This window comes from Belonocnema kinseyi, chromosome 5, assembly GCF_010883055.1.
Source record: "Belonocnema kinseyi isolate 2016_QV_RU_SX_M_011 chromosome 5, B_treatae_v1, whole genome shotgun sequence".
Classification (NCBI taxonomy): Eukaryota; Metazoa; Arthropoda; class Insecta; order Hymenoptera; family Cynipidae; genus Belonocnema; species Belonocnema kinseyi.
Window position 1 is genome coordinate 27,620,665 of NC_046661.1, and position 14,225 is coordinate 27,634,889.

Genomic DNA, 14,225 nt, shown 5'->3' on the forward strand with positions numbered 1-14,225 from the left:
TTATTGAAAATTTTAACACATTATAAGCATAAATGAACTTCTTTCGAAGCAAAAATGAATTCAAACTAAATTTTTTTATTAATTTATGCATGAAATATTTACTACCTAGAAAATATCGCGTAAAAGTTAAGTTAGAATTCGTATTTCAATTCTAATCGTCTATTATTAATATTTTTTGCATAATCTGGACCAAATTTTTCGCTATATACACTAATTATCGTTTATTTAAGCTTGAAATGTATTAAAACGTATATGACATTGTAAAATAATTGTTTTTTCTTAAAAACATTTTTTGACAAAGTTGTGTTTTTTTCACTATATAATATGGAAATTCTGTCTGAAACGTTTTGTTTTGGATACAGGCTTATTTTATTATTAAAACATTGTACATGCTTATTCGCTGTCGCTCCTGCTGTATAAACGGCTGCCTTCAGAACTAAGAAGAGGCTGATAAAACGCGTAAATCATACATGCCGTTTTATTTCGAAGAAAAAAACACCATAAAAACCAGACATAATCTATTCCAAAAAAGCTTGTAAATCATAAATTGTCCATTTTTCTATATATTCTTTTCCACATTCTTATTTTTAAGTTAAAGAAGCTATCTCGCTGAAGTTTCTTAAAAATACATAGAATGTCTGCATGTACTATTTGAGTTTGTATTTTTTTTATATCGTGCAATTTTATAAATTTTTAATGTAGAATATCATCGAGAATAGGGATTTAGTATCCTCATTTAATATTAGCCAGGGCACTATAGCCCTGTCCCAATTACATTATAAATTAAATCAATGAAATTGCATTATTTAAACAAAATACAAACTTTAGTGGGATGGGGCGTCGTGCGCTGATCTATTTTCTGTCTATTCCTAAAATTTCCGCGAGATATCTCTTTAGTTTAAAAATATGGAGAACAAACATACATGGGAAACACAATGTATGAGAATACATATGAGTAATCTGGTATTAAAAATGTATAACTTTAGCATGAATACTCTATAGGCAGACTTGAAAAGAAATGTGATCCTACCACTTTGAAAGAGATAAATATTTCTTTTAAATTTGCTATAAACGTACATCTATCATAGCAGTCGGTGCACGGGCAGGTGGCATTTGCGCGTAGCGCTCTTGTTGTTGCCGTTGCAATGCTATCAATTGCTGTTGTCTAATTTGTTCCTGCTGCTGCTGTCGAAGTTGCTCCTGCTGCTGTTGAAGTCGTGGTTGCATTAAAGGGGCATATTGCTGAAAAAAATGTTATCCAATTTTTATTAGGTAATTTCGCAAACCCGAAACAATCCTTTCTGATATCCCTATATATAGGGCATTCTGCCAATAAATAAAACAGATTCTCTTGCACTCAGGGTGTAGATTGTGCAGAGTTGCCTCTTAGTGTACCCAAAACAAAGATCTCCCAATGAGAATTTACCCCTTACGTCACCCATAAGACGCACCTAGGCAAGAAGTCTAACATATCTAAACAGTATTTCGCCATAAAGCTACTGCTGCCTTATGGAAACGATTCATAGGTAAGGCAGCACCTCAAGAGAGGATGTATGCATCAGCATGTATAGGTCCGCATCTCTAAAATAGGCCTCAAATTTGGTTAGGATTTAATCCTTGTTGTTCTGTAAACCTACAAAGTCTAAACCAAGCCATAAGGACTCCATTCCACACAACATAATAAGATGTTTTAGCAGCAGGACTCAATTAGACTTCGGAACTGCCCTACTCCAGTATGCAATGATATGTAGAGGTTTTAAACAAACTTTAGGAAGCCGCTCTTCACCCATACCCAAAAACATGTCTAGACAATTTAAGGTTTTCTTTAATATGTTGTATGCTAGTAGAACACGGCCTTGTTCCAGTTTCAAAGCCTAACTTGGAGTGTGTAAAGGCAAGTCTAAAACTCTCTTGAAGAAAGTACGTGTGGATTCCCTCTACCTCATCACAATACCTCAAACCCCCGATCCCTATAGCGTAAACTAACGATTTAGTTAAGGCTCTGATATAGAATTAGTTGAGAGCGCCAAGATTCCGACTTGGAGGATTGAATAACTTGCAAAGATGAAACCACGGCTATCTTCGCGACAGTAACCCTTTTGATGCAGGCCGAAGAAAAGGTACCAGAACTTCCAAAAAGCATGTCCAGGTAGGAACATTCCCGGACCGTATCCAATTGTGTACCCTTCAACGTAAAATTTGGTATAAACGGCCGGAAGCGCTCTATAAAACTCCGCAGAAATACCATCTTCACCTGGACCTTTCCCCGTTTAAATTTGCGTACAGCGAGTTCGCGAAGTCTTGCCACATTCACAGGTCGATTAAAATTACATACGCAGGCCTAATCTTGAAAAAGTCGATTGCCTACATAATTCTGTATAAACTCTGGCTGCATCAATAGCAATCTGGAAAGTCTTCGCGTAATTTGCCTTCTTAGCGTTCATAAGAGATATAAGCGCCTTTTTATCTGAATTATATTTAGAGTTGTTATCGTCTGCGAACCCAGACAATTTACAAGTCGTTAGGCTTTTTTCTACTGTAAAGGCGGGCCCAGTCATACCACGATTTCTTCATCACAGAACAAGAAGAAGGCCTAGCAATCATACCCGCTGCCAACGCCGCTTCCCTAATAGAGAATATGCGATTCTTATTCATAGTAAATACCGTGGCGTTTTCCTAAGAGTGTGAGTTAGAGAGCGACAAACTATTAGGAAATATCTCTCTTCCAGCCGGTCTCCATATGTTTCGCACTCGTACTCGTATTCCTCGCTTCAATAACGCACTCCGTACCACACAATCCTACAGTTGACTCTTATACTCAGATTGGAAGCTGGTCGGAGAGAGTGGCAATAGGAATAATAAAAAAATCTTCGATTACACTATTTGAAGTAAGAGCACAAGCCGCGAGATCAATAGTACGCCCACTCCCGCAGGGGAGGCGAGTGTATCTCAACGGCCAGTCACCATCGAATCTGCCATTGAGGAAAGCAAAGTCCTGAATTTCAAAACATTCAACCAAAGCAAGATTCCTTCTATACATGTCACGATGCAACAAGGATCTTTCCGCAAAATAATTTACCCTCTATTGAAAGATTATCAAACGATCATCAATAGATGATTCGAATCGTCTCGTAAATGCAAACTATGGATAAAATATGGACGGCCCCATAGTAGTATTAGAAATTTTAATTCAACTTGATTGATTCTAATTATTTGAATTTAAACGAAAATTTTTCCATTATTGTTGGATAAAACGTTTATAATGTTTTACCTGTGTTAAATACTGATTTGGAGTATTTCTCGCAAAATTCTGTCCTTCCACATAATTGTACATGCTCATGATATTACTCTGTGCCAGTTGACGTAACTGTTGAGGATTTAAGTTTGGAAACTGAAACATAGAAAACGTTTTTTTCAAATCAATTTTCTAACATTTCTACTTGAAAAATATTAAAATTACAAAATATAATATTTTTTACAATTTGTGGAAATTTATTGCGTTACATTAAAAAAATTTTAAGCTAAACATAGGCTTGATATGCCTTAAAAGAAATAATATTGTAGGCACTTAAATGAAAGAATGTCTAATGTAATTAATTTGATGAAACAATAAATCTTATTTCAAGTTCCAATAATTTAATATGAGAGACAGAAACTTTAACTTACATCTAACTTGTATAGATTCATCATATTTTCTATTTCGATGTTTAACTGTCCATTCAACAGGTTGTTCATGGCCATTGGATTCAATCCAAATTGGTTATGTTGTTGAAATTGCATAACAGGTTTTCCTTTCTTTTCGTCTTCATACTCCTGCCATGCAATTTTTCGGTCCTCCTCGTCGAGCACTTCGTCCAACTGAAAACATTTATTTTGATTTCAAGTACTCTTTAACTTTGAAACACTCGAAAATTAATTTAAGCCATCAAAAATTACACAATTTTAAATTGAAAGCCTCGCTGTCTGAATGAATAATTTCGAAAACAAAATATTAAAATTCAACATGTTTACAAATAACAGTTTGAAAATCCCGTATTAGAATTGGATCATTTTATTTTAAAACATTTAAATTTAAAAAATATTGTGCTGGCGGCCTTAAAAAATCAAACTATAATTTTTTGATTTTTTAAAAAGATCTGACGCAATTAAATTTAAAACTGTTTCAGTAAAAGACGTACATTATACATACGAAATACAATAAAAAGATTTCATTTTCATGAGTACAGGCATATTTAAACTTTCGTAAATTGAATTAGTCAGCTGATAGATTGAGTTGGAGGCTCTGTTCAGTGTTGTTACTTCCCAGCTGACGAAACCTACTGTCTATCTCGTACGCGTGTTCATGCCGGTTCTCAAAGAGAAAGGTTCTGTGCAACTGTCATAATAAGACCAAAATGAAAAGACTGTGAGCAAGTACCTACGAATGCAAATATTAATTTCAAAAACTACTTTTTAATTGTTTTCAGTGCTCCAAAATATGCGAATCAACAAAAATTTGCCCACAGTCACTTTTGTAAGTTTACTCTAAACAAACAATTTAAATAATTTAACTTTTTATACGCGTAGCCAGAGAGGTCCCATTCAATTGACATCACCCTTAATTCTGCAGTCGCCGCCTGGCGCGCTGTCAGTCATTTCTCAATTTTAATTTAAGAATTACACATAGCCAATACAGTCATATGTTTCCGTACACCTCAGTACCTTCCTATTTCAGGCTTGACGGTTGACAAAAGAACTGATGAAAGTTCAAACCACAGAGAAAATAACTGCCATAACAAATAATAACACACCTAATCCTAAAGCTAATAAAAAACTTACTTTAAGTTAAGGTTACACTAATAATTTCCATATCCTTGGGTTTTCACTAAGGCTTTGACATTTTCTGAGATCCTTTGTCAGTTTTCAAATTGTGGATAAGACGATACTATGAGTAACCAAAAAATAAGATGGTAATAATAAATAAAATAATGTTATATTAAATGGAAGGGTTAAGTACTTATGCCATCTGGTTTGTATGCACGCATGGTATTTAATGAATTAATTTTAATTAGTTAAAATTAAATATATTAAAAAATTTTAATCATAAAAATATTGCATCAAACTCTCGAGGAAACCACAGTTTCGGGAGTTGCCTTCAGCATATATAAGGGGAATCCAAGCGTAAAAAGTCCGTGGCGTGTAAACCATTTCCTAATATTACGCAATATATGCGCGTGAGTACCCGCGCACTATTTCTTTGTCCCTACACTGCTAGAGTTGCATGCACGGTTGAGCAGTTAGTGAGCATAACCTCCCTTGCTCAGTACATCACCACATTCCATAGCCACACGAGGCTAACAGCGATGGACTTAGTAAGACGATTCAGAAAGTCTCATGCAACCTGAGGATACGAAGCGACGCCAGGACGACCGCCTTCTGCATTTGCTCCGCAAGTGTCTTAACATTTCTTCGACACGCAGGGAAGCTTCTCAGATTATTAACCAGTGAAAATTTGAAACCTACAAGAACACCGATAATCAGGACGATTTGTCGTCTGGTGCAGAAAATTCGATAAAGTACATGGTTCGTTTCTCAAAGTCAAGGAGAACTAAGTCAGGCCTCGTGTGCGTGACAGTAACAATAGTCGAGAATATAAAGTTCTAGTGAGATGGGCACGACGATATCACAAAGACAGGCAGAGGAAACCCTCGTGTGTCTTGAGAATACGAAGCTACCTGAGGATAACGGCTTTCTGCTTCTATCTTCCAAGTGCCTTGGCAAGTTTTTGGCACGCGGAACTTCTCATTTTGGCATACGCAACATCCGAGAGCATGGGATGTATAATCGCAGAGTAAACGAGTTAACATGCGAGCTCTTTTGCATCTGCATGATATTACGCGTAGTGATATCAACAGCCGTAAGCTCGTTCTTCCTCAATGGAACCACCACAAACGAGTAGAACCGTGATGGCAAGCATGTTCGTAGCAGGTACCTTGTTCAACGCCAAAAGTTTTAAAGACCAAATATGTCGAAGATGCTTGTATCTGCTTCGGAAAAATTCCTTCACTGATGCTACGTCATGAATGCGGCTTTGAGTCACGCCCAGGTATGTGTAGGTCTATCCTGTGTAAGGATATCTATTAACACTTATACCCACATGCTTAGGTTATTTATCTTTGTATTTGAAGATTAAAATTAAAAACAGGTATACTACTACCGAAAAAGCAGCTTTTCTAACCCCGAGAATTACAGGCCAAAAACTTGTTTGAACACACTGTACGACATCTTTAAAGCTGTCCTAAACAAAGGGATTGTTCGAAGAATTGAGCCTGTGTGGGCAGAGATGTACGAAAAACGTGGCTCAAAAAAGGTTTCGCAGGATGTCTAGAGAACCTGCTAATTGACAGGTGCGTCTGCAGAAACGCAGCAGCCCATCAGCGCGTCCTGTCAATGACCTCGATGGGCTACCGGAAAGCTCTCGATTCAATCTCTACTAGACTTATCATCTATCTGTTCGAAAGCTCAAAGGTAATCAACATATAGTGAGATTAATGCCTCTTTAGAAAAATAGATTTACTATCTCATCTGAAGAATATTCTGTGAAAACGAACAACCTTACCTTCCACAGGAGCGACTTTCAGGGCGACACGATTAGTCCTCTCCTTCTTTTAATCACACTTCTTCCTCTATCTCTCGCTTTTACGAAATTTTTCTATATAAATCTATGGCGACACTAATCATCGCCACCACAAGGTCACTAATTTATTCGATATGGATGACGTAAGGATCCATGCTTCTGATAAAAGCAAACTTTACAAAGCCGCGAAGCAGGCGGCCGAGACCCTTGGCCTGCATTTTAACATCCGAAGTGAGGAAAGTGCATTACTCCATCTAGATGTTTCTGTTCTAAAATCCGAAATAAAGAAAGCAGACGTTCAAAAATTCCGTCAGAAGCTACTTGACAAGAAATGTAGAAGAACAGTCCTTGTCAAAAGAGCAAACTTTTGATTTTCTCAAATCATCAGGGCTTAATTCAAGTACAGAAGGTTTCATTTTCGTGTGCCACGTCGGTGTAATTTTCACCTTAGTACACCGCGACCGCATTTTATGTCAAGAAGTTCCCAGCGTTTGGTGTAAAGCGTGCCATGCACGCGCTGACAACTTAGAACACATACTATCTTAGTTAACCGCCCACGCGGGAACAACGTATCTCTACAGACATAATGCGGCCTTAGGAGTGCTTTATTACCATCTTTCTCACTCTCTGACCCATCTCGACTTTTCCAAGAACCTCAAGTTACTGTCGACCACCCGCCCAAACCAAAGGAGTTCGAAGTATTTTGGAGAAAAGTCTACGCAGTGCAGCATAGACTGGACGAAGACTCAGAAATTATAAATAACTTCAAGGAGCTGTGTGATGCCCTCATAACACCTGATCAAGTTTGCCTACCCATCAATACCGAGGAGAAAAAAATATTAAGCGGTATGAAGAACTATACCGCATCGGGACCAGATTGTATCAAAACCTTCTAGTGGAAGAGGTTTTCTTCAACCCATCAGCATTTGGCCCGTATTTTCAGCTCATATTTAAAGTCGGAAGAGCCGATTCCGGAGTGGTTGGTAAATGGCGCACAATACTCCTACCGAAAATAGGCAACTTAGCTGACCCGAAGCATTACAGGCCAATCACTTATCTTAACACACTGTATAAGATATTCACAGCTATCCTAAATGATAGGATTGTTCGGGCAATTGAACCTGTGTGGCAAGAAATGTATGAACAACGAGGCTCAAAGAAAGGCGTAGCAGGATGTCTGGAGAACTTGCTCATCCATAGATGTGTCTGGAAAGATGCAGCATTCTACCAGCGTGACCTATCGATGGCCTCGATTGATTATCGGAAAGCTTTCGACTTGACTTCCCATAGACTTATTATCTGTCTTTTGGAAAGCTTAAAGGTTCATCCGCAAATCGTTAGGTCCATAGAGAGATTGATGCAGATTTGGAAAACGAGATTTATTATCTTATCTGGAAGAAATTGTGTGACAACTAACAAGGTCACCTTTCAGAGAGGTGTCTTTCAGGGCAACACCATGAGCCCACTCCTCTTTTGCCCTAAATTATTGCCACTATCTCTAGCACTTCACCATTCCGACGGGTACTTATGCGGCAAACCTGCAGATCGAAAGTACAAGATCACTCATGCATTTTACATGGACGATCTTAAGATCTATGCTATAAACAAAGAGCGACTAGATCTACCTCTATGGATTGTCGAACGATATTCTGAAGAAATTGTAATAGAATTTGGGTTAGACAAATGCGCTAAGGTTTATTTGAAGCGAGGAAAACTTAATGGCATCCCCGAAGATCCTGAGCTCATTGATAGAAGCGCTATACGACACCTTTGCGCTGGAGAGACTTATACATACCTGGGCGTGCCACAGAGCCACATTTAGGATGTGATATCTATAAAAGATGCCCTCCGAAGCAGAAACAAACGTCTCATCCGGCATATTTGGTCTTCCGAACTGTCGGCGAGGAACAAAGTATCTGTAACGAACATGCTTGCCGTCCCGGTAGTACTCTATTAATTTAAAGTAGTTCTATGGACAAAGAATGAGCTCAGATCCCTTGATATCGGGACAAGAAAGGTTATGCACATGAACAAAAGCATGCATCTTAAGTCTTCTGTTCCGCGACTGTACATCGCACGCCGTCAAGGTGGTCGCGGAATATTGAGTCTTGAATGTCTTCACAACAGGATTATTCTGCGTACAGCACATGGAGTGGCAAATGGAAGACACCCTCTTCTTAAAATGGTCAGGAATAACGAAGAAGTGGGCAAAGCAGCGTTTCTGTACAAAGCAGCGGAGGAGGCTGCTGAAACACTCGGACTTAACTTCAGTATTAGGGGAGAGCAAAATGCATCAAATCTTATCTATCTCCATTACTCACACCTGAAAGCCTAGATTAAGAAAACACAAGAGAAACTCTTTCGTGAAAAGCTCCTCGATAAAAGGATGCACGGTATCTTCCACAGAAATGTGGAGAATCAGTCAATGTCGTGTGAGCTAATGTTTGCTTTTCTTAAATCGCCCGGACTGAAGTCTGGTACGGAGGGTTTCATTTAGGCATGCCAAGACGGTATCATTTGCACCTTAACATACCGTCGCCACATTTTGGGCCAAGACATTCGCGATGATAGTTGCAGGGCGTGCCATGCACACCCCGAGCATTTAGCTCACATACTAACTACTTGTCCAACTCATGCGGGAACGACCTACATCCAAAGGCACAATGCGGCACTAAGAGACCTTGATTACCATCTCTGTCACTCTTACGGCATTAACCTTAATATCACTCCTCTAAATGCTCCTAGGGAAATCGAGTCAATTGTCGAGAATGAGAAGTGCTACATATACTGGAACTTTATATTCTCGACAATTGTTTCTGTTGCACACTCGAGGCTATACATGGTTCTTCTTGACTTCGAGAAGTGAATCATGTTCGTTATCGAATTTTCGGCAACCAGCTGACAAGAACATCATAGCCAAGGAGAATGAAAAGAAAGATAGGTAAGAGACCTTATAAGGGAGTTGCAACGATTGTACCCGGAATATTCTGTTAAATTAATCGTCCTTATCATCGGCGCTCTTGGAGGTGCCAAGCTTTCACTCGTTAATAGCCTGAAAAGCATCCCTGCGTGTCAACAATATGTTAAAACACTTGCGGGAAAAATTCATAATGCGGTAGTCCTTGGATCACTCCGTGTTCTCACGGTGCACGAAACTTTTGCCGAATCGTCGTATTGATTCCGTTACAGACGTGGTTGTGGCTGAAATTTTACCGCGATTTCGCTGGGAGCTAGTGCAATTTTTCAGATTAGCACCCACTCCCTGTGAAATCCTGCGGTTGTCCTTAGGACAAATTTTTAATATATATATATATATATATATAAACGCCTAAAAAACGCTTTTCGAGCTACAGGGCAAGTTACCCCCCATGAAGTTTCTATTTCTGGAGAAAGAAAATCCTTAATTTTCGTTCGAAATTCCGATATTAGCACGTGCCACTGGGCACTTTAAAATCCTATTCAATTAACATGGGGAAATTTTTAATTTTTAATTTTTTCTACTTGTTTAAACAATTTTCATTTGCGGAAGCAGATGTTTTTCGATAATTATACAAAAATACAATGATATAAAATAGAATACACACATCTATTTTTCTGACTGCATAGTGTATGCAAAGAATATATTAACCGTTTTTGTATGTATGAAGATGTATGTATATTTAATCTCTCCCTTTTACGGGTTTGAGGGCCTCCGCTCCCTATACGTATGTATATTTACATTTCGTCCTTACTCTAACTTATCATTCACATCACCCCCTGTCCATTACCATCCAAAATCCATCTTATACACTAACCCACTCAACTGCCCGTCTTCCTCTCCTGTACATCTCTCTAATACATGTGCCTATTACTCTAATTCGTATCCACATAATCTACACAAATGTTCCTCTTCATCCATTTAACATCTGCAAGCTCTCACTCTTTCTCCCGTGCTAAACCGTACCACACTACTCCATTTGTCTTTTTCTTGAATCTTTACAGATATTCTAGTTTCTTCAGCTTTTGACCATCATATTCCATCTTTTGTACAGACCCACCTCATTTTGTTCCCTTCTTCCTACCATTTCGAATTTCCCAGATTGCCTCTCGTCCAAGGATGCCAGCTCTCTGCATCCATCTCGCAAGTGCCTTTGTATATTTTTGACACACTAGTGTGGCTTTAAGGTTACGAGGCAGTGATAGCTCCACACCTTCGAGGGCACGGATTACAAGGACAATTACTTTAACCGAATATTTTGGGTACAGTCGTTGCAGCTCTCTTTTGAGGTCTTAATACCTCTCCACCTTACCCTTCTCCTTATCAGTGATGTTGTAGTCGGTAAGAGCGAGAAAGATGGTATTAACGCACTCGTAAGGCCGCATTATATCTCTAAAGATACGTAGTTCCCGCGTGGACGAGTAACTAAGTATCTGCTTTAAGTTGTCAGCGCGTGCATGACACGCTCTACACCAACCGCTGAGAACTTCTTGACATAAAATGCGGTCGCGGTGTACTAAGGTGGAAATTACACCGACGTGGCACACGAAAATGAAACCCTCTGTACTTGAATTAAGCCCTGATGACTTCGGATTTTAGAAAAGAAACATCTAGATGGAATAATGCACTTTCCTCACTTCGGATATTAAAATGCAGGACAAGGGTCTCGGCCGCCTGCTTCGCGGCTTTGTAAAATAACGCTCCTTTGTCAATCATGTCATTCCTGACCATTTTTAGGAAAAGATCTCTGTCATTTGCGGAAGTCCGCGTCCGCCTTGACGGCGTGAAATGTATGATCGTGGAATAGGCGAATTGATATGCAAGCTCTTATGCATATGCATGATCTTACGCGTGGCGATGTCAAGGGCCCTAAACGCCTTCTTCGTCCATTGACGCCCCCCAAACGAGTAGAGTAGAACCGGGACGGCAGAAATTTTAGTCGCCGAAACCTTGTACAACGCCAACAGATTTGAAGATCAAATCTTCTAAACAAGATGCTTGTATCTGCTTTGAAGGGACTCCTTCACTGATTTTACGTCCTGAATATGGCTTTGAGGTACGACCAGGTATGTATAGGTCTTTCCAGTGTCCAGGTGTCTAATAACACTCATATTCACAAGCTCGGGATCCTAGGGAACGCTAACAATCCTCCTTTTCTTCAGATGTATTTTGGCACACTTGTCTAATCTAGAACCCATACCAATCTCTCATGTGTATTACTTGATGATATTTAAAGTACTCAACTGCCCGTCTTCCTCTCTTGCACATCTTTCTAATACCTGTGCTAATCTACACCCCTCTCCTTTTTAACTTCTCTTTAAGCTTCCAAGCTCTCTTAATTTGTCTAGTAACCATTTTTTCCGTCCCTAATTCTTCCCTAAACGTGTGTCTTAGGCAACTCCAGCTAACCCCCATTATCCATCTCAGAAATCGCTCATGCATGCTCTCTACTTTCTTAAAGCTATACTAGTATTCTTAAACATGATATTGCTCCACGAAGGATACAAGTTTGTTGACGTGACAATACGAGATATGAAAATTCTTTCGAAAGTCATGGTGCTACAAACTAAAAATATACGCACAAACACATACTCACATTTCCGAAACGCTGTTTTTCTGGTTCAGAAGGTCTAAAAACGTGGTGATTTGAAAAAAAGATAAGATGCGAAGAAGCGTTTAGAAAAAAACGCCTCGTGCAAATGAAGCTTCCCTTCCATTTTAAGGTTAGAGTCTCACGTGTGTGCGAAGCAGTGTATTGGTCCCGCGACAAATCAGTTGAGTTGTCTCACCGATACCGCATGGATCGAGTCGTCCTTGAACCTTCTCTCTCCTATACCCTATACTTGACTAATTACTTTACTCGCACATTCTATTATTTTCCTCGCCTGCAGCTCGTTTCCCCCGCCTGCTTTAAACCAAAAACCTAGGTAACAGAACTCCTCAACCTATTACACTGTTTGTCCCTTTATCTTCCAAACGTAATCGATTATCGTTTCCTATTTCTGAAACACATCACCTTGGTCTTCTCTACGTTTAACGTCAGATCCTTTGCTCCTACATACTCTTTGAATATTCTTATCCTTAGATTCATCCCCTTCTCGTAGTCCGCTAACAGAACTATGTCGCTAACAGCATGTTAAAAAGAACGAACTCAAAGGGCACCCTTGCCTTAGACCTCTTCCTGTCCAAAATACCTCTCCTTTTTCCTTTCCTATCTTCACCCTAATCCTGGTTTCATTAAACATTTCTTTATGCTCTCCATCAGCTTTATTACTATTCTCCTCTCTTCCATTGCCCGTCATAACACTTTTCTGTTCACTGAGTCAAACGCTGATTTGAAATTTACGAACAATTCGAATAGTTTCCCTTTCTTTCTCCCTAAATTTCAGTTAACTAAGTAGTTAAGTATGTATATGTTGCCTATAGTTTTCTAAATCCCCTTCCTCTTCCCCTCTTCATCGATATACACAAACCACTTCTACTTTGAATTTTCCAACTATAATCCTTCTTACCATTGTTTCATCATTTTAGTTCCTCGTCCCCTCTTCACTTCCTGTTACTGCTGTTTGATTTCAAATTATAATTTCCTACCGCCAAGCATCCAACGCCATCTGTTTTTCATTTTAGTTCTGTAGTATTAGTATGAATCAGTCTATGTTTCGGATGCGTGCAATTGGACGATATGCTGTAATCTTTATATGTTTAAATATATTTTTTTATAATGTGCTTTACGCCTTGTTACACATGAGAAAATATACATAACATGTCCCAATAAAAACATTGGTAGCAGAGCATAGTTACTTCGGAAAAATGATTCTAAAATTCGTGCCACATGCTCAATTGTGAGGTAGTACATACTAGGCAGTCTGATAAGTCCCTGAAAAATGAAACACGGAGACGTTTTTTTGGCCAAAGTCGGTTTTATTTTTCAACATACTCTCCTTTTAGGTCGATACAGCGAGTCCAACGATTTTCTAATTTTTTGATACCGTCCGAAAAGTACTCAATCGGAGGTCTCCAAAATACGCCTCAGTTTCAGCTATGAGCTCCTCATTTGAGTAAAAACGCTTACCGGTGAGCCATCTCTTCAGGTTAGGGAACAAGTAATAGTCGCTGAGGGCCAGGTCTGGTGAATACGGTGCCTGAGGAACCAATTCGAAGCCGATTTCATGCAATTTTGCTTGTGCAACTAAGCATGAATGAACAGGCGCATTGTCGTGATGATAAAGAGGTTTTTTTCTTTAAATGCGGTCGTTTTTCGGCGATTTCGATTTTCAATCGGTCCAATAATGATGAATAGTATGCTCCGGTTATGGTTTTACCTTTTTCAAGATAGGCCACGAATATTATGCCATGTGCATCCCAAAATACGGAGGCCATAACCTTTCCGACCCACTGTTGCGTTTTTAGACGCTTCGGAGCACTTTGGCCCGGTGGAACCCACTGTTTTGCCTGTTGCGTTGTCTCAGGAGTGTAGTAGTGGATCCAGGTTTCATCCATGATTATGAATCGGCGCAAAAACTCTGTCGACTTACGCGAAAATAATGCCAAATTCTGCTGGGAAGTTGTCACACGAATTCGTTTTTGGTCCACTGTGAGCAAACGCGGCACGCATCGCGCGCAGAGCTTCTT

The 14,225-nt window shown here is 39.3% G+C and overlaps 1 protein-coding gene across 5 annotated transcripts in view; it reads right to left on the reverse strand.

Moving 5' to 3' along the window:
• The window catches only part of LOC117173485 (transcriptional regulator ATRX homolog), a 241,022-nt gene that overhangs the window by 907 nt on the left and 225,890 nt on the right, over positions 1 to 14,225 (reverse strand). For all 5 annotated transcript variants that reach the window (XM_033362091.1, XM_033362092.1, XM_033362090.1 and 2 more), the window contains 3 exons: positions 3,667 to 3,858; positions 3,272 to 3,391; positions 1,078 to 1,242 (listed from right to left, as the gene is read on the reverse strand). In XM_033362091.1, the coding sequence (XP_033217982.1) occupies positions 1,078 to 1,242; positions 3,272 to 3,391; positions 3,667 to 3,858 (477 nt within the window). The remainder of the gene's footprint in view (positions 1 to 1,077; positions 1,243 to 3,271; positions 3,392 to 3,666; positions 3,859 to 14,225) is intronic.